This window comes from Filicampus tigris, chromosome 14, assembly GCF_054856515.1.
Source record: "Filicampus tigris isolate MCC_2025a chromosome 14, RoL_Ftig_1.0, whole genome shotgun sequence".
In the NCBI taxonomy this organism is placed as follows: Eukaryota; Metazoa; Chordata; class Actinopteri; order Syngnathiformes; family Syngnathidae; genus Filicampus; species Filicampus tigris.
The window spans coordinates 19,960,368-19,984,000 of record NC_141230.1 but is presented as its reverse complement, the minus strand read 5'-3'; the positions used below and the strand labels follow the sequence as shown (position 1 = coordinate 19,984,000).

At 43.3% G+C, this 23,633-nt stretch overlaps 1 protein-coding gene across 3 annotated transcripts in view; it reads left to right on the top strand.

The window, feature by feature from the left end:
* sema5ba (sema domain, seven thrombospondin repeats (type 1 and type 1-like), transmembrane domain (TM) and short cytoplasmic domain, (semaphorin) 5Ba) overlaps window positions 1-23,633 on the top strand; it is an 84,513-nt gene that overhangs the window by 56,404 nt on the left and 4,476 nt on the right. Inside the window, exons 9-21 of one of the 3 annotated variants that reach the window (XM_086051410.1) lie at window positions 5,223-5,358; window positions 5,452-5,659; window positions 5,739-5,946; window positions 12,569-12,686; window positions 12,863-13,047; window positions 14,149-14,292; window positions 15,223-15,370; window positions 15,453-15,678; window positions 17,055-17,270; window positions 19,542-19,712; window positions 21,489-21,539; window positions 21,781-21,921; window positions 23,535-23,579. In XM_086051410.1, the coding sequence (XP_085907536.1) occupies window positions 5,223-5,358; window positions 5,452-5,659; window positions 5,739-5,946; window positions 12,569-12,686; window positions 12,863-13,047; window positions 14,149-14,292; window positions 15,223-15,370; window positions 15,453-15,678; window positions 17,055-17,270; window positions 19,542-19,712; window positions 21,489-21,539; window positions 21,781-21,921; window positions 23,535-23,579 (1,997 nt within the window). The remainder of the gene's footprint in view (window positions 1-5,222; window positions 5,359-5,451; window positions 5,660-5,738; window positions 5,947-12,568; window positions 12,687-12,862; window positions 13,048-14,148; window positions 14,293-15,222; window positions 15,371-15,452; window positions 15,679-17,054; window positions 17,271-19,541; window positions 19,713-21,488; window positions 21,540-21,780; window positions 21,922-23,534; window positions 23,580-23,633) is intronic. The other 2 variants (XM_086051411.1, XM_086051412.1) reach the window with 2 other exon arrangements.

The window sequence follows — 23,633 nt, the reverse complement described above, 5'->3', positions numbered from 1 at the left end:
ACATCTTGCGTAACAACTGTGCCTGAGCGCATCACATCCCGTGCGTCTTTTTGTCGGACAGCGCCCCGGCGCGGTCACGTTAACGACAGCAACCGAACGCATCACATCAAGCACCTTATTCACGGTTGCGACTGACTGAACGACCGCACTTGGGAGCAGCTTTTTATAGGTTGCTTTGCTACAAGCGCACCTGAAAGCAAAACACCCCGCGAACAGTTCGCCACAGAAGAGCGTTGTCTTTTTTTTCTTTTTTTTTTTTGTCACTCAAGACGCATCGAGAACCAGCAGTAGCTTGTCTAAGCAACGTGAATCGATAGGAGGCAAAAAGGTGGTTTTTTTTGTTGTTGTTTTTTTTGGGGGTGCGCCTTGGGGGTGTTACTCCTTTCCAATCGTGAACACCTGCTGCGTTTCCAGTAAGTAATTTCCTTTGAGTGCTCTCTTCCTGGTACTGATGGCGCTTGTTATTACTCGCCTTCCTTACACTAACTAATGACTCATGACACAAGCTCCTCATTAGATTACGCCGCAGCATCAGTAATGGTTTGTTCCACAATGACGGGAATTTGTCTTGCAAGCGTAAAAAAGCCGCCCCGCCTCCGTATGTCGGGTCTCCCGTGAGCCGACTGGCAGATGTTCCCGTTGCGCATGCGACGCGAACGCTCAACATCTCCACATGTTGTTTCGCCAACAACAGTCCAAATCGTTTCCATCTGGCTTTTTTTTGGTTTTGTTTTGTTTTGTTACGACTAGCGCATTGTTGTCCCTCAAGACCGTCGGGGCGTACTGAGACTGGGACGTTGCAACCGTGCCGAATTTCTCTCACGCAAGATGGATGTGGCCACTGTTGAGTACTCACTTGGATATGTCGTTTTCAAGCCAAAAAAGTGCACGATTGCATCACGGCCGCGTGACGGACCAAAGGACAACAAAAGCGGGAGATGACTTCTTTCTCCTCCGCGCCATTTCATCTCCTCCTTAAAGTGATGGATTGATAATGAAAATAATTAGTACCTGCGGAAGGAGGCCTGTCGAAAGTAATGTGACGGCTTTAGCGGAGACGCCGGAGAGCGCCACGGCCGCCTTTTAATTAATTGGATGGCAGCTAAGCCGCCATTACTTACTAATTATGAGCCTCCTTATCTTTTGTGACTCACTTGGATGTACTTTCCACTCAACACGCTCTCATCTCGGAGTGGACCAGCCAAGACGACTACTGTGGCAACATGAAATTTGGTAGGTGTGTCTATTATGAGTAGAGCTACCCAAGAAACGTCAAGAAGTCCTGGAAAGACACAGGAAGTCTGCCATGTTGCTTTGAAGCAGCCATTTTAGGGTCATTTTGGTACTTTCTGGGCGTCCTTTTGGGAAAATTTTGCCCTTGAAGCATTTTGACTTTGCAAATTTGGTTGGTCTGTTTATCATGAAAAGCTACAAAAAAATGCAACACTGTGTCATATGTCAGTTTTTGTTGATTATGGCGCCACCATGTGGACAAAAGTGGTAATGTTTTGACAAAAGACAACCACGTTTCCCACGCGCGCCAGCGTGTAGTGAAATCCTGAGCTCTCGCTGGCCTGCAAGTTGGACTGAATTACATTTCGATTTCCAGTGGCTGTGTGAAAGATGAATAGCGATGAGGTAATGAATCTAATTTTGTTCAAACAATACTTTTTGTTTTTTGTTTGTTTTGGGGCCTCTGCCATGACACCAGCAATAGCGCGTAGACGTTCGAATCGACTTCCGTCCTTATAGCGAAAGGAGGAAGTGAGTCTGCCGTAAATCAATTCAGGGTTGCTCCCATCCTCCTCAAAGTTGCTTAGTGCCAGTAAAAACGATACAGACCCCCCCCCCCCCCGGGCATGACAAAAGTCCCATTCAACTAGTTGTAAGTCAATGTTTCATCAAAAGAGATGTAAAAAAAAAAAATTATTCAGGTCGATTTCCTGCCCAGTGCTGCTTTAACATTATGTAATTTGGTAGACGTGTCCATCGTGAATGAGTAATACCAACAAGTTTTGTCTCAGGTAGCCATGCATGAAAAGATTTTAGAATTCTGTCTTTGATTCTTGAAGTGGCCATTTTCAGATCATTTTGGCCATTTCCAGGTTTTCCTTTGATTTTTTTGAAAATTCAGCCACCAAAGCCAGTTTCGTTCAGAAGCGTAAAATTGGGTCGATATTATGAGTAGCCCCCCCCAAAAAAACACACAAAGACACATGAAGTCTGCCATTTGGCTTTGAAGCGGCAATTTTAGGCTCAAGATCGCAACCAAATTCGAAGCATGATTTGTGTCTCCGATGTCATCCGCAACAAACTCGGGAGCGTCGTTTTTTTTTTGTTTTTTTTTAATGTACCTCATTTTTACGTCGGTTTGAGTGCCAAGGCTAGCACATATCAGCCTTTCGCAAATCAAAACAATCCCCGACGTATCAGACGGACCGAAATACGTGGTCGCCTGCGGGCGGATGTTGCCGTTGTGCATGCGCCCCGCCCGGCAATCACATCGCTGAATCACCTCCGCTGATTGATTAGTGATGTCTGGATGAATAAATCCACCTTCCAAAGTCATCAAGTGCAATCATGTGACTCGCGGCGAGGAAGCGCAAGGTTCTTACCACTTATTTATGATCTCCGGCAGCAAATACAACAACATCTCAGAGTAGCTCGACACTGTCGACGGGCTTTACGTAGCGTTGCTTTGTTTTTGTGCAGGTGTTTGCTGACTCATGAATAAAAGCTCACATTGTTGTGCAGTGTGAAAATATGGATATAACTCACCAGCGGTGCTGAGTGAGGCCTTTTTTTTTTTTTTTTTTTTTTTTTCCCCCTCCGTCCCCTGCCACACTGGACGTCACTGTGCTGAAACGTGGCCTCAATGTGTTTATGGCTGTTTCAAAAATGAGGTTGGACACGGGAAGTCTGACATTTTGTTTCCTAGCGGGCAATTCAGGGTCATTTTAGCCATTTCCAGCCGTCTTTCAAAGACAAGCTAGATTTTTTTTTTTTTTTTTTCCCCCCCGATCACGTACACCGGACAGATGGGCAACGCTAGGTTGAGAAGAATTAGACATTTGGTGATTGAGCGCGGGCGGAACATGGCAGTCAACTTTGATGGCTCACCATAAAACACATCCGTCTAATAACGCAGCTCATTGATTTGTTGGAATTCAGCCCGCTGCCATTTTCACTTAGCTACATGAAATTTGGTTGCCATGTCTGTCACGAATAGACCTACAAAAAAAAGTCTGTCTCGAGAAGTTTTGGCCAACAGGAAGTCCAACATTTTTCTTCAAATAGACCCTTGTGAGGTCATTTACGATGAACTTTAACCCTTTCATGCAGCTGGACAGCTATTTAAAAGTTGCTTTCGCCTATATTAATTAATCAAAATTTTTACAAATATTTTAACCCTTTCATGCATTAATTATGATTTAGTGTTATTTAAAATATAAAGATATTTTTTCGTTGAATCAATATAGGCGAAAGCAACTTTTAAACTGTACTGACCACTTTGCATGAAAGGGTTAAAATGTTGTGAAAATTCAGCCAACCAAATCCAGTTTCAGTTATGAACACGTGAATTTTGGTAGACATATCTAACATGAGTAGACCTACAAAAAAAAGGCTCAAGAAACCACGCCCCAAAAACACTGCCGTTTTGCCTCGATGTGGCCATACTAATTTTCAGAGGGACGTGCAAAGACATTGTCACTCAGCAACATAAAATTTGGTAGGCATGTCTTATCATGAGTAGACCAACAACAAAAAAAAGTACCGATAAGCCATGCACCAAAGTACACAGGAAGTCGACCATTTTGCTTCATATTGGCCAGTGTAGGATCATTTTGGTCATTTCTAGGGGGGCTTCAATGTTTGAAAATAAAGCCCCCAAAGCCAGTTTCATTGAGCAACATTAGATTTGGTGGACCTATCCTTCATGGGTAGACCCCGCCCCCCCCAAAAAATCACAAGAAGCCATGCTCAAAAAAATACGCCGGAAGTCTGCCATTTTGCTTTAAATTGGCCGTTGGGTTGTTTTAGTCATTATCAAATGTCCTTCAAGTGTTTTGAAATTTCAGCCCCCGAAGCCAGTTTTGCCAAGCAACGTGAATTTAGCAGACATGTCAATCATGAGTAGAGCCACAAAAAAAAAAAAAAAAAAAAAAGCCATGCACGAAAAGACGCACAAAGTCTACCAATTTGCTCGTACGTGTTACCCGCCAGCTGTTGACTGCTGCCTCATGCGGGCTTGGCGGGTGACGGACAAGCGTGTGGGCGAGCCCAGCAATAAACAAAAGAAAAATTGAGCGCGGGTAAAGGGAAGGAAGTCATTAGCTCCTCTCTCACTCTTATGTGACACCTGCTCTCCTAGTGCGACTTTAATTGTGTTCCTATTGACTGCGCGGAGCTGATAGTGAAGCTCAGCCAGCGGGCCAAACGAGGCGCGCTCGTGTCGTGTGGACAGGTTCACGAAAAGGACAGCATCATGATGACATGGATGAACACGCCAAGCACAATGTTGACTTCTGGAATAACAGCGACTGTTTTCCTGCACCACCCGTGACTTGTGCTGCCCTGTCTAATCCATATTTAATCATCTGTAGCGCACGTTTACTTTGGAGTCAGCCAGTCCGACCTGAAACGTCTCCAGTTGGCATCAGAATGCTCCCCACCCTGTCCCATAACAACTTCCATTGTCTACTCTTATCCTGCCCTCTTCCACCCTGTCCTGTTCCATCCGGATCATCTCACAATTTTCCCTGCTGTCCTGTCCTCCCCAATCCATAGCTACCATTTTCTCTCCCGTCCTGTCCTGTCCTTTACTGTCATCCTATCTCGTCATCCGATGGCCTTTACTGTCCTGCCCCGACGTGTCCTTTCAGCAACATCCTATGTTTTCCTGGCCTATCCTATCCTGCCTTGTCCTGTCCCAACCATTTTTTTCCCTCTCATAATTTCCTGTCCCATCCAGTCACATCTCCCACTCCGTCCTGTTCTGACCCAGCCATAACCCTTGCCCCCGCTCGTCATTTCCTGTCCCGGCCTGCTTGTCTTCTGCCCTACCATGTCCTGTCCCATCCATATTATCTCCCATTTTCACAACTGTCCCATCATTTCCTCCCCAATTCATATCTCCCATTTTTCACTCCCATCCTGTCCTCCCCGATCTCGTTCTTGGCCAGCCCTTTCCTGTCCTGACCTGTCCTGTGTTTGATACCCAGCAACAGCATCGCGGCATCGGCTGTGTGCGCCTTCAACCTGAGCGCCATCACGCGCGCCTTCAACGGGCCGTTCCGCTCCCAGGAGAACCCTCGCTCCACCTGGCTGCCCACCCCCAACCCCATCAGCAACTTCCAGGTCAGTATCACGCCTACCATCATTAGTCACACCCACAGGAGGACAGGATAGGACAAACATGTCGCGTATCCCCCACCCCCGCCTCGTGGTCAGTGCGGCACCATCGAAGACGAGGGTCCGAACGAGGGTCTGACGGAGCGCAGCCTGCAGGACGCCCAGCGCCTCTTCCTCATGAACGAAGTGGTGCAGCCCGAGTCGGTGGACCCACTGGTCATGCAGGACGACGTGCGCTTCTCCCACCTGGCGGTGGACATCGTGCAGGGCATGGACACGCTCTACCACGTCATGTACATCGGCACCGGTCAGTGCAGCTCAATCCGCACCGAGCGCGCTTTGAAAATAATCTGGCAAGTCACGAGTGTTTCTTCTTCCATGTGCAGAGTACGGCAGCATCCTGAAGGCACTGGCCACGTCCAACAAGAACCTGCAAGGCTGCTACCTGGAAGAGATGGAGCTCCTCCCACCTGGCGTGCGCCAGCCAATCCTGAGCCTGCAGATCCTGCACAGCGACCGCTCACTCTTTGTGGGCCTCAGCGACCGAGTGCTGAAGATCCCCCTGGAGAGATGCTCCACATACCGCACTGAGATGTGAGTCCGCAGTCTCCGCTTTGCTGCAGTGTTCTCCGTAGTCTCCACGTAGCTGCCTGATGTCATTCCATTGTCTCCTCTTTGCTACAATATTACACTCAACAGTCTTCCCTTTTGCTGCAGCATTACACGCCACATTGTCCATAATCTCCACTTTTCTGCATTATTTCACTCCGCAGTCTCCTCTTTCCTTCACTATTAACACTCTACTGTCTCCACCATTGCTGTAATATGTCCCCATTTTTCCCTACATTACATTTAGGGATGTAACGATTCACTCAAGCCGTGATTCGATTCGATTTTCGGTTCCCGATTTTCGATGCGATACGATTTTTAAAAAAAAATTGGGAGCATGCTTGTCTCTGTGCACTAGTGTGGTCCTGCAACCATCCGCAAACGCAATACGCAATGATGTTTGGCGCAAAAGCATCATTTGATCTACAAATCCAAATTCTGCTATGCATCTGGAATGAAAAAACGTTTCAAGACATCATTTTCGAGATGAAGTTAATCAACTCGATTTTTCGATGAATCGGATCGAATCGATTTTAAATCGATTTTCGATTAATCGTTACATCCCTAATTACATTCCAACGCAGTCTTCACTTAGCTACATATTACACTCCAGTGTCCAACTTGCTGCATTATGCACCACAATATTATACTCCACAGGGAGCAGAGCCCTTCATCTCCTCTTGGATAAAAAGTGTCTCCAGTGTTGTAAATTGAGGACGTCCTGATTGTTCTCGGCTGTTGTCAATTAGCCTGCATTGTTTCCCACTGATGCGTTCAAGGTGGCGTGTTTACCTCAGGTTTCCCGCAGTGCTGCTTTGAAGGCGACCATGAATAGACTTTGTTCATCCAAGGAGGGAAGCCGCTTGAGGCCGCTGCTTCTGTTCTGTCCTTTTCTCTGTTGGCAGTTAATGCGGCTCAATGCTTCCGCCTCCCTATAGCGGCTGATTAAAACGTCCTCTGCTTGTATTAATTAACCACCTAAAAAAAAGTATCTTCTCTTTTTGTAGCCACATTAGCAGACGGATGTTTTGGGCCGGCGCAGTGCTACCTTATAATGAAGCTCCGAATATTATTATTATCCATCTATTTTTTAACAACAAAAATAATAATAGGCAATAAGCACTTTGTTCTTTGGTTTCAAATATACTGTATACCTGTATAGTATTATTTCTGTCACTGAAATAGGGGGGAAAAATAGTCGTTTTCAGCTACGTTAGCATCTGCTATGTTAGCATATTCTTGCTAAAGTTCTAGCTAGTGCTATGCTAACACTTTTTGTGTCACATCAGGAGCTCCATTTCTTGTCTTTGGTTAGAAGTACTCGCACACACACACGCGCATACACACACACACACACACCACACACACACACACACACAGGTGTCAAGCAGCTGATCTAATGAGATGTCGGCAGTGAGAGGTACACAAAGATCCCCTCCAGCTGGGGACTGCTCACTCTGACACTTTTCCTCACTCCTGACTCGTGTCAACGTGTCCGTCATTTTGACTCTTCACGCCGGTGGACATTTTGACAGCTTGCCGAAGCCGCTGCGATGGTTAAAAAAAAAAAAGTTACTGCAGCATTGGCTAATATTAGCATTAACCGACGGATGGGATGAGGAGAACAACCCAAATACACATTGTGAGAAATTTTCTCTGTTTTATTCCTTGCAAAAAAGAGGAGAAATTTGAGGTAAAATTCAAACAGTGTGGACTGTGAAAATCACCTTAAGTACAAAAGTATTTTTTTCTACTGTCAATCATATAAAATAAATGTTTCAATTTTAATTATTTTTTTATCTGTACACAAAATATTTCCCGTATTTGTACTCACTTGCCACCACTGGCATGTGTGCCTTTTGTGTTTGCGTGCCGTCAGCGGCGAAGCCGCGTGCCCGTCGCGCAGCTTTTAGCTTTGCGTGCTAAGTGGTGGGGTTGTGCATTTTCTGTGGTGGGTGTGAGCATCCTGCGAGCAAATTCAATTAAGTGAAAGTGCTTTTAATGCCTCGCTCTTTTCTGTTATTGATCCACTTGCTAGCTAGCGTTGCGTTGCGCTCATCCATCTTGTTTTTTGGTTACGTTGCTAAACCTTTTCAACAGCAGATGATATGTAGCCTTTTACTGATTGCTTGCTGTGCCCTGTATGTGTGTGTGTATGCGGGCGTGTCTGTCCATCTGTGTGTGTGTGTGTGTTGTCCTCTATTTGCGGCGATTAGGTTTGACCCGGCCACTTGGCACCTGGAGCTAATGGCGCCGCGTCGTCCTCCGCCCGTCTCGCTAACTCACCCCGAGAGCTGATTTACTTTAGCCGCAGAGATGCAACGCGCTAGCTTAGCTGCATTGCCTGCAATCGCACACCAGCTCAGCTGCCATTTTTGCTTTACTTGCCGTGAGTCACAGAGGTTGTGTGTGTGTGTGTGTGTGTGTGTGTGTGTGTGTGTGTGTGTGTGTGTGTGTGTGTGTGTGTGTGTTTTTTAAATGGGTCATTTATTTGTGATAACCCGACCTGCAACTCTACTGTATCACCATTTGGGCAAATGACTAAAGTACTACAAAATTGTTACATGTCACTTTGCTGCATTTTACCCTCCGCAGTCTCCGCTTCTGTGTCCTTGTTATACTCCACAATGTCCAATTTGCTGCGATATTACGGTCCAAAGTTTCCACTTTGCTGCAGAATTACACTCCACAGTCTCCACCAGGGGCGGAGCCACGGGTGGGCCTGCCCAGATTGACAGACTGCCCACCCAGTGAGACTCATGAAAAAAATATACACGTTTACATTTTTAGTGAATTATTATGAAATTATTTTTGAATGTTTTGTTGTTTTTTTTTATTTTATTGAATATTAAGAATGGCATAATATGGAAGGAAGGAAGATCTGAACTTTGTTTTTCACTTTGTCATTTTATTTGAATATACGAAGTGTCGCGCTCAGAGAAATATTCAGGCCCACCCCGATTTTTCCAGGCCCACCCATTAGCCACATTCTGGCTCCGCCCCTGGTCTCCGCCATGCTGCTCCGCGGGCTCCCCTTGGCTGCAGTATCGTAAAACTTTTAATGGCACACGTATTGTATGGAATAAGTTTTTAAAAATGAAATATTAAATTATTAGAAAAAGTACTATTATAAAACAATTAGGGCTGTCAAAGTTGAAGCGTTAACTATGCAGATTAATTGAAATTTTATAACGCAATAAAAAAATTCCCTCTGCTCACATTGCATCCAAACTTAGAGGAGAGTCACTGTCGCAAAGACGGACTTTTACGTAGTTTTGTAGTTTTTACGTACTTTAAAAAGTTGCTCGACGGCTCATTGGAAAAATACAAAACAATTTGCGCCCTTTGCAAAGCTGAATTCAAATACCATATTAGTTGTACGCCTTTGGTGTATCGTTCAACAGTTGCGTTTTACAGGAAAAGAATTGTATCCAAGGATGAAAGAAAGCTATTAGAGCAGTCTTTGAAACAAAATATACTTTACATTTTTTCCATATTAATTCCAAAATTTACCTGAAGTAAATATCGGTTCCAAGCTAAAATTGTAGTTGAAAAATAAAATTAATCGCGATGAATTTTTGACATTTTTTTTGCGATTAATTAGTTAAAACATTTGAATTGTTTGACAACACTAAAAATAATACAAACATATTCGACACAAAATGAAAGTTATGACAAAAAATGTACACAATCATGCAGTTCTTCCGTAATGCCACGTTTAGCCAATAATTACAATGAAAAACTTTAGCATTCCATTAAACACATTTCATTTTGCCATGACCAATGCCTGAATGTTTGCAGATGCCTTGGTGGAGGTATGCGCTCTACTGAGTGCCGCTCTTGTCTATCAGCGCGGTGTTGGCGCCGTGTCTCTAATTGGGTGGCAGCAGTGTTGCATCACACGCGCGGCAGCTGACTGGAGCCCGCTCGCCGCTCGACTGCGCCTCGGGGAAAGAGCCTTGCCGCTGGGGAGAAAGTGAGCGGCGAGAGCCTGTCAGCGGGCTTCTCCCCAAGGAGGGACGGGAGCGCGTGTCATAATATTCCCAAGCGTCGGCGCCTCATCATGGGCACATTTATACACGCGCACGCCGGTCTTTTTACGCATCCGCCGTAAAAGCAGACAACGGTTTTTACGACAAGCGATCAGAAGCGACAATTACGCCACCAAACAACGCGGACGATTTATGGCCGCTGATGTGTCGTTTTGTGGGCCGGTGGCCTGTTTAGCATTGCGCTCACGTGAGTGAAGCAGCATGTGGCTCATTGCCCAGTGTTGTTTTCATACGCCTGTAAACGATTTTATGTCAGAGGACCTTGTGTACTGCATTCCGTGCATGTGCGATCTGTCTTGCGGGGAATTAACTTTGACAGTGGGTGTCTTATAAACAAAAAATTGAATGGCATTAAAACAGGAAGTGTCCATCACGTCACTCAACAATCGGCTAGTTGGGTCTGAATGTCGTCTATTCAGCATGCGCGATGATAGCGCGATGCACACCTCAAGGATACATGGTAGGGAGAAAACTAGAAAAATATCGCATGAAAAATATGCAAAGATTTTTTTACTAAAAATATTAGAACAATAATACCCAACTAATTTTTAAATATTTACAGAAATCTAATAAAATTAGACAAAATATAAGATGAACACTGTGAAAATTGGACTAAAAATACAAAAAAAATAGATGCAGATATTGCACAACCGCTACATAAATTAATAATATATATTGGTTGAACAATAAAAAATACAAAAAATACAATAGTGTGACAAAAAACACATTTTTGAAAAATTGCCAAATTCTTAAAAAGTGAACAAATTATGATATAATAAAACAAAATACATTTTTTTTTTAAATTGGATTAAAAATACAAAAATACTGGCAAAATAAACAAAAATATAAAGTAAGAATATTGGAAACAATATTGGATCAACAATTGAGTAATACACAACGCAAATGAAAATTTGAGAAAGTGTGTGTGTGTGCATGCATATTTATGTATTTATTATCTGGGAAAACTAGTTTTTTTTATTATCGCCAGCTAGCACTACCATTTGAAACAGTAATATGTGCTGCCTAAAACGTTCCAAAACAATTCCAGGTACAGTCGCCCTAATGGATCCAAAAGGCGGAGCGCTCTGCTAGAAGAGTGCAAGAATTGCGCAAAAAAGGTGTGACTTTTAACTTTGACTTTGAACCGCTGCTCATAGTTCCGTGCGGCTGCTCTGCAAATGAGAGGTCCTTGGTGAAATGACGCCGGCGACCTTGAGCTGCTGAATCGCACCATTAGACGCAGCTGCCTGCTGTCGCTTCGTAGGTACCCGATAGCGCCTCTGAACGGAGGGAGGGGTGGACAGGAAGTGCTGTGGAGGCGCACAGGAAGTCAACCTAATGAGCCGCTACGCTCGTCCTTTACGGCGCACTCCTCATTAGCGCCTTAACATTCAATTAGCCGCCATTACAGCTGCTTCACTGCAGTTTAGGAATATTGGACTGGGTGATGTAGCGCATCTGCTAGCTGGGGAGGTGACTTAACGTTTACTTTTGGATTATGAAACTTGTTGAAAAAGTGGGGTTGCCCTTGATGTGGCTACGCAGCTCTGATGTCATTAGGAGGAAACCAAGCGTCCAATCATATTGCTGTGATGTCATGCTGGTTGTCTACTGGGGGGTTTCTAATTTACCTGACAACTCTGAATGCAACACTTCACACTCGATTTTACGTTACTAGAATGTTTAGACAATTCAGCCCCCAAAGCCAGTTTTGCTTAGCAACATGAAATTTGGTTGACGTGTCTATCATGAGTTGACCCACAAAAAAGTCTCAAGAAGTAATGCTCAAAAAGTCACAGGAATCTTGCCATTTTGATCAGAGCCGATCCGTCAAGAAGACACTCAAACGTTTTGAAAATTTAGCCCCCAAAGCCAATTTGACTTAAATTTGGTAGGCATGTCTATCATGAGTAGGCCCACAAAAAAAGTCGCAAGAAGCCGGACAATGCAACGTATGACTAGACTACATTTTATCTTACAGGAATATTTTGAAAATCCAGCACCAGAAGCCAGTTTCACTTAGCGAAATGAAATTTGGCAGGTGTGTCAATCACGAGTAGACGCTCTAAAAACATTGAAGAATCGTACCTGAAACGGAACAAGAAGTCTGCCGTTTTGATCGGAACTACCATGCCCATTTCAAGTAGATACTTGCACATTTTGAAAATTCAGCCCCTGAAGACAGTTTTAAGTAGCAAGCTCAACACATGGAACATTTGTTATGTCTATCATAAGTAGACCCACCAAAAAAGTCTCAAGTAGTCATAGTGGAAAAGACACAGGAAGTCTGCCATTTTGGTTTGAAGCCACCATTTTAAAGCAGATTTTGCCGGTTTCCAGGGAGCCTTTTTAGACCGAGTCCTTTGACAATTTCCCCCCCATTGCTACCAAATTTGGAGCACGTATTCTACATGGCTAAATTTCGAAACATTTCAGTCTTGGCCATTGCGTGTATGCGTAACTGGCCATGAAGTTTGACGACCTGCCAAAAAACCAGAAACGTTTAAGCAGCCGTTTTTGCCTTTCTGAAACAATTGCATTTGCGCCACGTGCAGGCTGTGTTTGGAGGCCCGGGATCCTTACTGCGGCTGGGACATGCGCCAGCGGCGCTGCACTACGCTGGAGGACAGCACCAACATGAGCCAGTGGAAGCAGAACATCACGGCATGTCCGGTAAGTCTTGAGTGTCTCGTTTTTTTTCAAAGTGCTTGTCCTGGTTGGGTTAACATTCGTCGGTTGACGACGACTTGACATAAGACATGGCTTGACTTTTTTGGGGACATTTTGGACCTCGTGGAAACTTGAAGGTTGAGACTGTCCAGATGTGCCTCATTCTCTTTGGTGTCCAGATGCAGAACCAGACCACGCACGGCGCCTTCGGAGACTGGACGGCGTGGCAGGCGTGCAACAACGACGACGGCGCGGACGGCGTCAGCTCGTGCCTGTGCCGGTCCAGGTCGTGCGACAGCCCCGCCCCTCGCTGCGGGGGCAGGAAGTGCGAGGGCGCCACCATCGAGGTGGCCAACTGCTCCAGGTGGGGGACCGAGCCACGGGGGGCTTTTATCAACGTGGCGAAGGAATGCACAATAACGACAAGGGCTGCCGCCCACCATGAATTGACTCGATCAAAAATCCTGTAACGTTTTGTACTGTAACATAGACAGTTTTTTACCCCAAAATTGTTTTATTCAAATCTCATTATTTATTTATTTTTATTTTTAATTCATTGATTGTATCGTTTAATCACTTTAAATTGAATCATTGTAAATAAATGGAAAAAAAGTAGTCAAATAAACTATTTTAAATATTTGTTTAGAAAAAAATTATAAAATAATTGGTTAATTCATTAAACTGTTGTATTTGTTGCAATACTTTGGCAGTTTTTTCCCGCCAAAATGTATTTTTTTTTATTATTCATATAGCTCCATAAATCATTTGTTCATTGACTTACTTGTAAATAGTCAAATATGCTACCCTAAAATATGTTGAATAAAATGTATTTTTCCCCATTTTCTTTTTTTTTTTATTTATCTCAGTTATTTCTTGATTAACTTACTGTAAATACAAAAAAAATGCTCTATTAAAATGTATTTATTAATTCATAATTTATTTAATTGTTTTTAATTTATCTCATCAAATGATTTCTAAATTGGCTCATTGGAAATAATTTTAAAAAAATAGAAGTGATAAAAGAAATTATTTTACATGTACATTTAAAACAATAAAATCATTCATTAAATAATTGATTTATTAATGTATTAATCCAATTGATTAATAATAATGTAATGAAAAATGAGCATTTATTTTATATATTTTATATAAATATTTTAATATGAGAGTAAACGTTTATCTCTTGCTTTGTCGCATTTTTAATGGCTTATGAAAATATATTTAAGTCATTATTTTTTCAATGATTCGGGAGTTAATTGATTGTAGATATAAAATACAACTATATATACCTATGAATAAAAATATATATTATATTAAATAAACATTGAAACTTTTTTTTGGGAACTTCATCTACGGTTGACGTGGCCCATCCGTTGGCTTTAAAGCTAAAATGCGCCCCTTGAGCACAGAAGTTTTGGCCAACTCCGCTCTAATGAGATCCACTTATTTGTGTGCGTCGCCGTAGAAACGGAGGCTGGACGCCCTGGTCGTCATGGGGACAGTGCAGCACCAGCTGCGGCACGGGATTCGAGCTGCGCCAGCGCTCCTGCAACAACCCGGCACCGCGGCACGGAGGGCGCGTCTGCGTGGGGGCCAGCCGCGACGAGAGGTAAGAAAAAAAAAAAAAAAAAAGTCTTCTAGAGTGGACATCAAAAGTCTACACACCCCTGTTCAAATGGCCGCTTTTGTGATTTCATTAAAAAAAAAAAAATCGAAACTTTTTTCACCATTGATGTGAGCTATAAGCTGTTCGCACACCCTTTTATAAATGGGGGCGTGGCCGTGTTAAAAAACAACCAATCACATTTAGACTTGTTGCAAACCAGGCGTTTGAACAGCTGTGTGTCGATTTATGGGTGTACTATGCTAAATCACCTCCCCCGTGAAAAACAGAAAAAAATGGCAGAATCTTCTAAACACCAGTTTTTTGTTTTTTTTACTTGCAATCCTATTAGCGTATACATCATTTTGCAAAAAGAGAATTCATTTTTCTCAAGGAAATATTTTAGGGGGAGGGAAAAAAGTCATAACCTTACATAAATAAAGTCATATTTTCAGATGAACGATTTGTAATCTTCTAGGAAGGATATTTTTTTTCCCCAGATACAAAATCGTATGTATTTTTTAAAGTTGTAAATCTTAGAAGAAAGCAATTTGCAATTTTTGAGGAGAAAAAAGTTGTGAACTTATGATAATTAAGTTGTAAAATATTCTGAATGGCCGTTTAGCTCTTCTAAATTAGATTTTTAGAGAAAAAATATAGGGATAGGATTTTCTGACCTTTTTTTTTTTTTTTAAATCAAATTTATAATCTATCATCATATTTATAGGATCGTACCGGCTAGATAAAAGAAAAATATTCAGAGAAGAGCAGATTTTTTTTACATAATAGTTTGTATTTTCCCTGCAAAAAAAACATTATAAATATAAAGAAGAAGCCATATTTTTTCCCCCCCAAAACATTTCTTTTTTTTTTTTCCAATTTTCCTGATTAAAAAAATCTTCCCAAGTCATTGTCGTTGCGGCGCCTTCTCGTCAGGTTCTGCAACGAGGGTGTCTCGTGTCCCCAGCCGGTCCTGTGGTCGCCGTGGGGCTCGTGGACCAAGTGCAGCAGCGAGTGCAGCGGAGGGGTGCACTCGCGGGTGCGCACCTGCGAGAATGGCAACAGCTGCCCGGGATGCGCCCTGGTAAGCGCCACTTCCCGAGCAAATCGGACGTGAATCAGACTTTCGCTTTGGAAGCAAACCTTGCCAGTTTGACCTTTTCCAGGAGTACAAGGCGTGTAACCTGGAAGCGTGCCCGGAGGTGAAGCGGAACACGCCGTGGACGCCGTGGATGCCCGTCAACGTGACGCAGGGTGGCGCGCGTCAGGAGCAGCGCACCCGCTATATGTGCCGCGCTCGACTGGCCGACCCGCACCAGCTGCAGATGGGGCGACGCAAGCTGGAGACCCGATACTGCCCCAACGACGGCACCGCCGCCTGCGACACAGACGGTAAGGCGCTGGAAAAGACACGGTTTTTCAAAAATGTACCCCCCACCCCCCACCCCAATATTTCAGTCAATCGGCCTGTTTAAAGGGTTCAAGTAGTCACCGTGCCTTTTTGGTGACGTGGTGTATACCGCACTAAACGTGGACCAGAGAAAGTGAGGGAGAGAGTTGTCTAATAATTAGGGCTGTCAAAATTAAAGCATTAACTGTGAAGATTCATTTAAATTTCATAACGCATTAAAAAAAATTAACTCAGTTAACTCAGTTTTATTTACTTGCTGTAGCATCTGACCTCTGCTCACTTTTACGTAGTTTTACTTGAAAAAGTTGCTTGACGGCTCATTGGAGGACTCCAAAATAATTTGCGCCCTTTGCACAGCCGAATTTTTTAACAACCATATTAGTTGTACGTCTTTGGTGTATTGTTCAGCTGTTGTATTTGACAGGAAAAGAATTGTAGTCAAGGATCAAAGAAAGCTATTAGAACGGTCTATGAATCGAAATGTACGTTTATTTTTTTTCCAAATCAATTCCAAGATTTTACTCAAGTAAATATCGGCTCCGAGCTACGTAAAAAAAATTGTGGTTGAAAAATGCGATTAATCGCGATTAATTGTGGCAACTTTTGCGATTAATTCGATTTAAAAAAATGTCATCGCTTGACAGCACAACTAATAATTGAATCGAACAATATGTTTTCATTGTATAGCTTCACAATTGTAATGCGACGTCGTTGCGCCTTTTCCACAAAGGGCTCTCTTCAGGCTGGCATGGACTAACATACAGTTTGGGGTGTTAGCGCCACCTGTCGGCTCTGGGAACTAGATTCGCTCTAGTGTGGTTTGATATGTCACAACATTCCATTTTTTTCCCCTGCCAGCAATGAACCCTTTTTGAACCAAGATGTAAAAAAAATAAATATATATATATTTATATATAAAATGAAAAACTGTAAGGAGGTTCTGCTTGAAGGATTCATGATGTAAAAATAACAAAAAAATGTTGAGGAGGTGTTTGTTGAAGGATTGACGATGGTTGCTTTACCTTTGATGGAACGTTTTTCTCGCGGCAACATTTCTCCTGCTGTCAGGACAAATGTTATTTTACGGCCCAGCTACGTGCGCTGCCCCCCTTTTCAAGCATCCATCAGTGGACGCCTGCCCTCAAATCCGCATTCCATTGCACACGACTCTCCGGCAGACTCAGGACTGCCTTCTAATTTCTTAGCCCTTACCTACCCGAAACTAATAACAATTTGGAGCACCTCGGCCTTGTTGGGGCCATCCAGGGATTTGCTTGCCATGCTCTTGTATGTGGTCCCAAACTCTGTAGGAACTCAATTGATCCATTTTTTTTTTTTTTTTTTTTTGTGTCCGTAGACCTGGTGGAGGAGCTGCTAAGGACCCCGCTGGTCCGAGGAGCCAGCGCCCCCGGCTGGTCTTCGTGGGACTCGTGGTCGGGCTGTTCGCAGAGCTGCTCCAAAGGATACCGCACCCGACGGAGATCCTGCGCCGGGCCGGAGGGCAAAAGCGCCCCCGTGGCCTGCAGAGGCTCCCCTGTGGAGTACCAGGACTGCAACGTCCAGGCTTGTCCGGGTAAGAAAACGGAAAAGCCAGCAAGCTTCCCTTACAATCATTTTGGTGCGTCCTGTCATGATGAACATGCGTGATAGATTTGCTGTTAAGCCATTAAAAATGGGAGGGCATAACCGTCTTTCTACCTTTAAAGCCTGGAGAGCATATACGCCATTTTCTTTTTTTTTTTATCCAATTTTTGTTCTCTTAACCAATGAAATGCATCAGAATCTACGCGTGATGTCCTGGAATTCTTTCCAGTCATAATGGCGGACGAACGTGATATATGGTTAAGGTATATGTTTGTAGACAATGACAATATCGACGTCTTTGTAACAAAACAGAGGATGGTAATTACCACTCGATTTTTAAAATCAAAAATAGTGCTTCTCTTACACTGACACTTTATTTTTACATCTTTACATCTTGAAACAGTGTGCTGGACAGAAATGAATATTCACAATCGTTTTTTATGATTATGCCAATTTTGTTAATCGTGGAGTGTGATAATCGTAATTGTAATGGAATTTCGATGAATTTTTAGCAGCATAGGTTCTATGATGATTTTTGGGCTTCTTATCAAGATAAACAGATTTTGTGTTAATCGGACACATTGGTGTCGGATGCTAATATTTTCTTATTATCTAGATGTGATTTCATGGTCCAAATACCCCCCCTGGTGGCTGCCTACGTATCCAAGTCACATCATAGTTTCTACTGCCTATCATGATTTTTGCGCATCCTGTTGTGTGTGCGCGCGAGATTTCATATCGCTCGTATGCACGGGTCCCGCTTGCTAATATTTTCTCCCACTCGGTATTTGGTGAGAAACTCTCGGCTACGTGTCCTCGAGTGCGTCCCGCCGAGCGGTGATTTGGGGGGCTTAGGAGGTGGTGCGCGGGTGCAATCATTGGCTCTTTTGAAATGAGCGGGCCCGCCTGGACGTGCGCTGCACACACACACACACACACACACACACACACACACACACACACGCGTTGGCCAAGGACAGCGCCGGGGACAAAAGAGAGAATGGCTGCGAAATTGTAATTGATGATGAGATTAGCAGGAAGGGATGGAGCCAATATAGATTAGTGAGGTGCGCGGGCGCCAAAAGGGGCCGTAAATCACAGCCTTCAAACCGCGATTACAAACTTTCCTCGGAAGTTCGAGGTGAAGAGCTCTCACTCTGACCTAAAAACGCAGCACGACGTTGTTTGCGAAACTTTTGGTGAGGTCACATCGGCGCTTGCTGTGGTCGGCGCACCCCCGGGTGGTGTGCCCGAGATCATGACTGTATTGCCAAATTTTTATTTTATGTGAACTGAACGTTGAAGGGGGTGCATGGGCCAAAAGGTTCAGGAAGTTGGGGGTTAGTTTAACAAGACCAATTATTACCAAACACTAGTGCGCTAGTCCTCAAAAGAACAACTTTCCCTTTAAGGAAAAATACCCTGAAATATGCCCCTATAGAAAAATCCTAGAAAGAAAAAAATATTCCCTTTAGAAAATACATTTCCAAAAAATATATATGTAATGAAAAATGTTCCTAGAACAAATACTAAAAGGAAAATTTATTCTTAAAACTAAAACAAATCCACGGAAGAAAAAACTACAAATAAAAAAAAAATATCGCGCAAGAAAAAATTGAAAAAAAATTGAAAAAAATATCCTGAAAAATTATTTTTAAAATTATTTTTAAATTTTTTTTAAAAACATCCCAAAAAGAAATAAAATATACTCTTTAGAATTTTTTTTTTAATGTATATCCTGAAAAATGTCCCCAGAAAAAAAATACTAAAAAGAAAAAAAGTCCACATAAGGAAACACATTTTTAAAACAAACAAAAAATCCTAAAAAAAAAAAAAAAAATATCCACATAAATTTTTTTTAAAAAGAATAACTTTCCCCATTAGAAAAAAAAATATTGGAAAATGTCCCTATTTAAAAAAAAGTATAATAAAAAAAGGTCTTCATGGGAAAATTAATTCCTAAAAATATCTCATGAGGTGAAAAAAAGAAATCATAAAAAGTGAAACATATCCACATGAAATGTCTCATAAGTCAAAATGGGGTATGCGAGATTAAAAGCGTATTTAAAATGGCATTTTTTATTACTGTTTTTATTCATTATTATTTTTTAGCGTGACTCTCCGTTGCGATGTGTTAACATGTAGCGTGACGCCGCGTGCTGCGTTGACGTTGTGACGTCACAACGTTGTGACGTCACAACATTGTGACATCACAACATTGCGACAACGCGGTGACGTCGCGGCCCTCTGTTGCTTGCAGTGCAGGGCGCGTGGTCGTGCTGGTCGTCGTGGTCGCAGTGCTCGGCGGCGTGCGGCGGCGGCCACTACCAGCGCACCCGAGCGTGCGGCAGCCCGCCGCCCGCCGGCGGCGGGGACATCTGCCTGGGGCTGCACACGGAGGAGGCGCTCTGCAACACGCACGTGTGTGACGGTGAGAACCGGCACACGTCATACTTGCAACTTTTACATTTAGAACATTCTCGATATTGGGGCAGTTTTAACTCATCCGCTGCCAAAAACGTTTTTGTATGACTTTTCACAGTCCAGCCATTCAATCCCAGGAATTTAATCTTTTTTTTCTTTTTTTTTTCTTCAACCGTTAAGGGTAGAAGAGTGTCTGAAAATGTCCGGCAGTGAATGAGTTAAACAGTTTATTTTTTCCGATGAGGACATTTTTATAGAAAGAAAAAATATTTGTAGGATTTTTTTTAACTTCATTTTGAAGAATAATTTATGGGGACACTTTTTCAGTATTTCTTTGTCTTTACTTTTGTGATGGGGATGATGGTTTTTTTTTTTTGTGTTTTCTTTTGACAGGAATGTGGTCTTAAGTGGAATGTGTTTCTACTTTTTTCCCCATCTGGTGATATTTTCAGGCAATTTCTTTCTTAGAAGGGACAAAGAAAAATGTATCTATGTGCTTGCCTGTTTCTTGGCAACATGTTTGAAGTCCAGACACCCCGTGCTTAAATTGGCCCGTTGTCTCCCACCATCAAGTGTCATTCCCCCCCCCCTTTCAATTGGTATTATCCGACCTGCCAATCGGGGCACACACTCACCTCCCTCCTCCGCCATAATTACCCACCTGGTGGGGGGGGGGGACAAAAAGGTAAATGACTTCCCGTCGTTCCCCCTGCCTGCACCCGAGATGCTAATCGGCCCCATTTGATCGCCTTTTGCCTCTCTGGCGTCCTGTCAATCGACTTTTGGCTACGCGGACTAGCACGCTACAGTGACCATTTGCTAATGAGCCATCAAGTGTCTCTGCCTGTCACTCATGGCGATGATTAAACGGTAATGAAGGGCGGCAGGAGGAAAGGGTGGTCCACTGTAGCGACTGAGGCGCAACCTTGACATCGGCGCACACGGGACAAGAGCGTTTTGTCATGATCAATGCACGACTGACATCCGGGGATCTATTTTTGTGACCGGCGCAAATCTAGCGCGAGGCGCGGTCTACATTTTGACTGGCTGCTGCTAATTGCGCAGGTGCGCACAAGCCGTCGTATTTGTAAAAAAAGGGGTGGTTTGCGCCGTTGTGGGCGTGGGAACAAATACTGACTGAGCAGCTAACAACTGAAATACTGTATGTCCGCCGACGTCATGTATCTAACTGGGTTGACATCGCTACTCAGACATGTAAAAAAAACCAAGACTAGATTATTTGATTATTAAAAGTAAATTAGATTTTTTTTTTTTCATATCATTTACCAAACAGCTTTTGGACAGTAGCTGTCCACTATTAAATTGGACGATATAAGTGATTTTAAAATCTGCAAAAATCTGCTGATTTTAAAAAAAAAAAAAAAAAAAAAAGTTTTTGGAATGATTTTGGGCAATTGTTTTACATAACAACATAAGACAAAGATAAGGACATTGAACCCCCCCTCCAAAGGTTTTTACCAATTTTTCACTCATTAAACAAATACCAAAGCACAAACTCATGTAAAACAGTCAAATGTTCTGCATGTAGTTCATATATTTATTGTTCTAAGCATTACGGGAACAACAAAGTCATTTTAGTTCTACTTAATTTTTGAAATGAATTGGCTTTTGATGGATCAGTTATCGTAATTTTGTCCTGCCAAATATCGGCTTTAAAAATCGATACGGGTCGGGCCCCGATGTCCAACCCAGTGACTGAGCCCATCTTAAAAACATTAGCTGCACATTGGGCATGACGGCGCAGTCTTTTGTGTGTGTCTAGATGCGTGTTGGGCCCCAAGGGAGCAGGCGGAGGTCCAGGCTGACAGTGGAGGTAAAAGCGTCCTCTGGTCTTCTGCTGCTCACTCCCAAAAAGCAAAGCGTTCTTTAATTTGATTTGAGCGCAGCGGGAATTGTCCTCTTTTTCCTTCTCGGGTCAGAGGTTTTGTTTTCCGCTTAGTCGTCATCACCTTCGTGCTATGTTGGGTGTCTTTTTTTCGGGGGGGGGGGCGCTTTTCGATGGCTGAGGGCGCAGGTCGTGGTTTGTTCTTGGCGCTAAGATTGTTTGTGCGCAGGTGGCTGGATGGCCTGGTCGCTGTGGTCGGCCTGCGACGACTCGGGGGTGCAGACGAGGAGGCGAACGTGCGGTGCCAGCGGGGGCGTCGCCCCCTGCGTGGGCAACGCCACCCAGCGCCGGGACTGCAACGAAATACCTGGTCAGTCTGCGACGAAAAATGAAAGCATTTGACGCTTTGGCATGGAAAAGACACCACACTTGCTTCTTGAACTTTGAACTGAGTTTGAGCAGTAGGCAACAGCCTCAGCATTTAAGACGTACGCGAAAGCGGACATATTTCTTCATCCTCGCCCGGATTCCTACTTTGAAATCTGAGTTTATGGGGGTTGGGGATTAGGGTTGATAGTGTTAGTGATTAGCAACAGTTGGGTTACCAATTCTGATTAGGTTAGGAGGGTTAGTCGGGTCCTCGCTAGGTTAAAGTTAGTAGAGGTAATATTAGGGGTTTGGATTGGGTTTAGAGTTAGTGGTTTACATTTGTTAGGCTTCAATTTAGGGATTAGGGCTGGTAGGGTTTTAGGGTTCATTTCAGCATTTTGGGTGAGGATTAGCAGGGTGAGAATAAAGTGGAAATGATAGTTAGTTAGTTAATTAGAGGACTAAGGGTCAACGGGTTCAGTTTGTAAGGCTGGGATTAAAAATAGCGTTTACGATGTAGTTAGCTAGTTAGTTAGTTAGTTAGAGGACTAAGGGTCAACTGTTTCAGTTTGTAAAACTGGGATTAAAAATAGTATTTACGATGTAGTTAGCTAGTTAGTTAGTTAGTTTTAAGACTAAGGGTCAATTGTTTCAGTTTGTGAGGCTGGGATTAAAAATAGCGTTTACGAGTTAGTTAGTTAGTTATACGACTAAGTGTCAATTGTTTCAGTTTGTGAGGCTGGGATTACAAATAGCGTTTACGATTTAGTTAGTTAGTTAGTTAGTTAGTTAGTTAGTTAGTTAGTTTTAGGACTAAGGGTCAATTGTTTCAGTTTGTGAGGCTGGGATTACAAATAGCGTTTACGATTTAGTTGGTTAGTTAGTTAGTTAGTTAGTTAGTTAGTTATAGTTAGTTAATTAGTTAGTTAGTTAGTTAGTTAGTTAGTTAGTTAGTTAGTTAGTTAGTTATAGTTAGTTAATTAGTTAGTTAGTTAGTTAGTTTTAGAACTAAGGGTCAATTGTTTCAGTTTGTGAGGCTGGGATTAAAAATAGCGTTTACTATGTAGTTAGTTAGTTAGTTAGTTAGTTTTAGGACTAAGGGTCAATTGTTTCCGTTTGTAAAGTTGGTATAAAAATGAGCGTTTGTGATGTGTAAAACGATCATTGTCAGGGTTAGGTTTAGGAGTGAGTGGGGTTAGGAAACCGGGAAGTTGTTAACTCAACGACAGCAAACTACACCAGGAGGCAATACCCTACCCTAGTTTGTGGAAGGCATACATACACACTTGACTTCATCCATCAGGTTGACCTGACTTCATCTCTGTAGAAGCTCGTAATCTTTCGCGAGTCCATTTCGCAAGGGATTCGTCTCTGTCGCGCCGCCGCCAAACAAATTGTGTTGCGTCCTTGTTGTTTTGTCCCGGCGGAGCAAACATCTTCAACGCCATCGTCATCGCTGTTATGTGGCATGCGTGTACCCCCCTTCGCCCCCTCCCGCCCCCCCCCCGCCTTACTGTTTATTCAACGCCTGTGCGGGTGTGTTTGTTAGTGCGTGTGCATGTGCGTGCGTGTGCGTGTGCGTCTGACCGTGTGCTCCTGTCTTCCTCTCTGCAGTCATCCTCCCCGCATCGGGCTTTGACGAGGACCAACACTGCGGAGGTGAGTGGATAAGCAGCGGTCCGACGAGCCCCCCCGCTCCCACCCCCCTCCCCA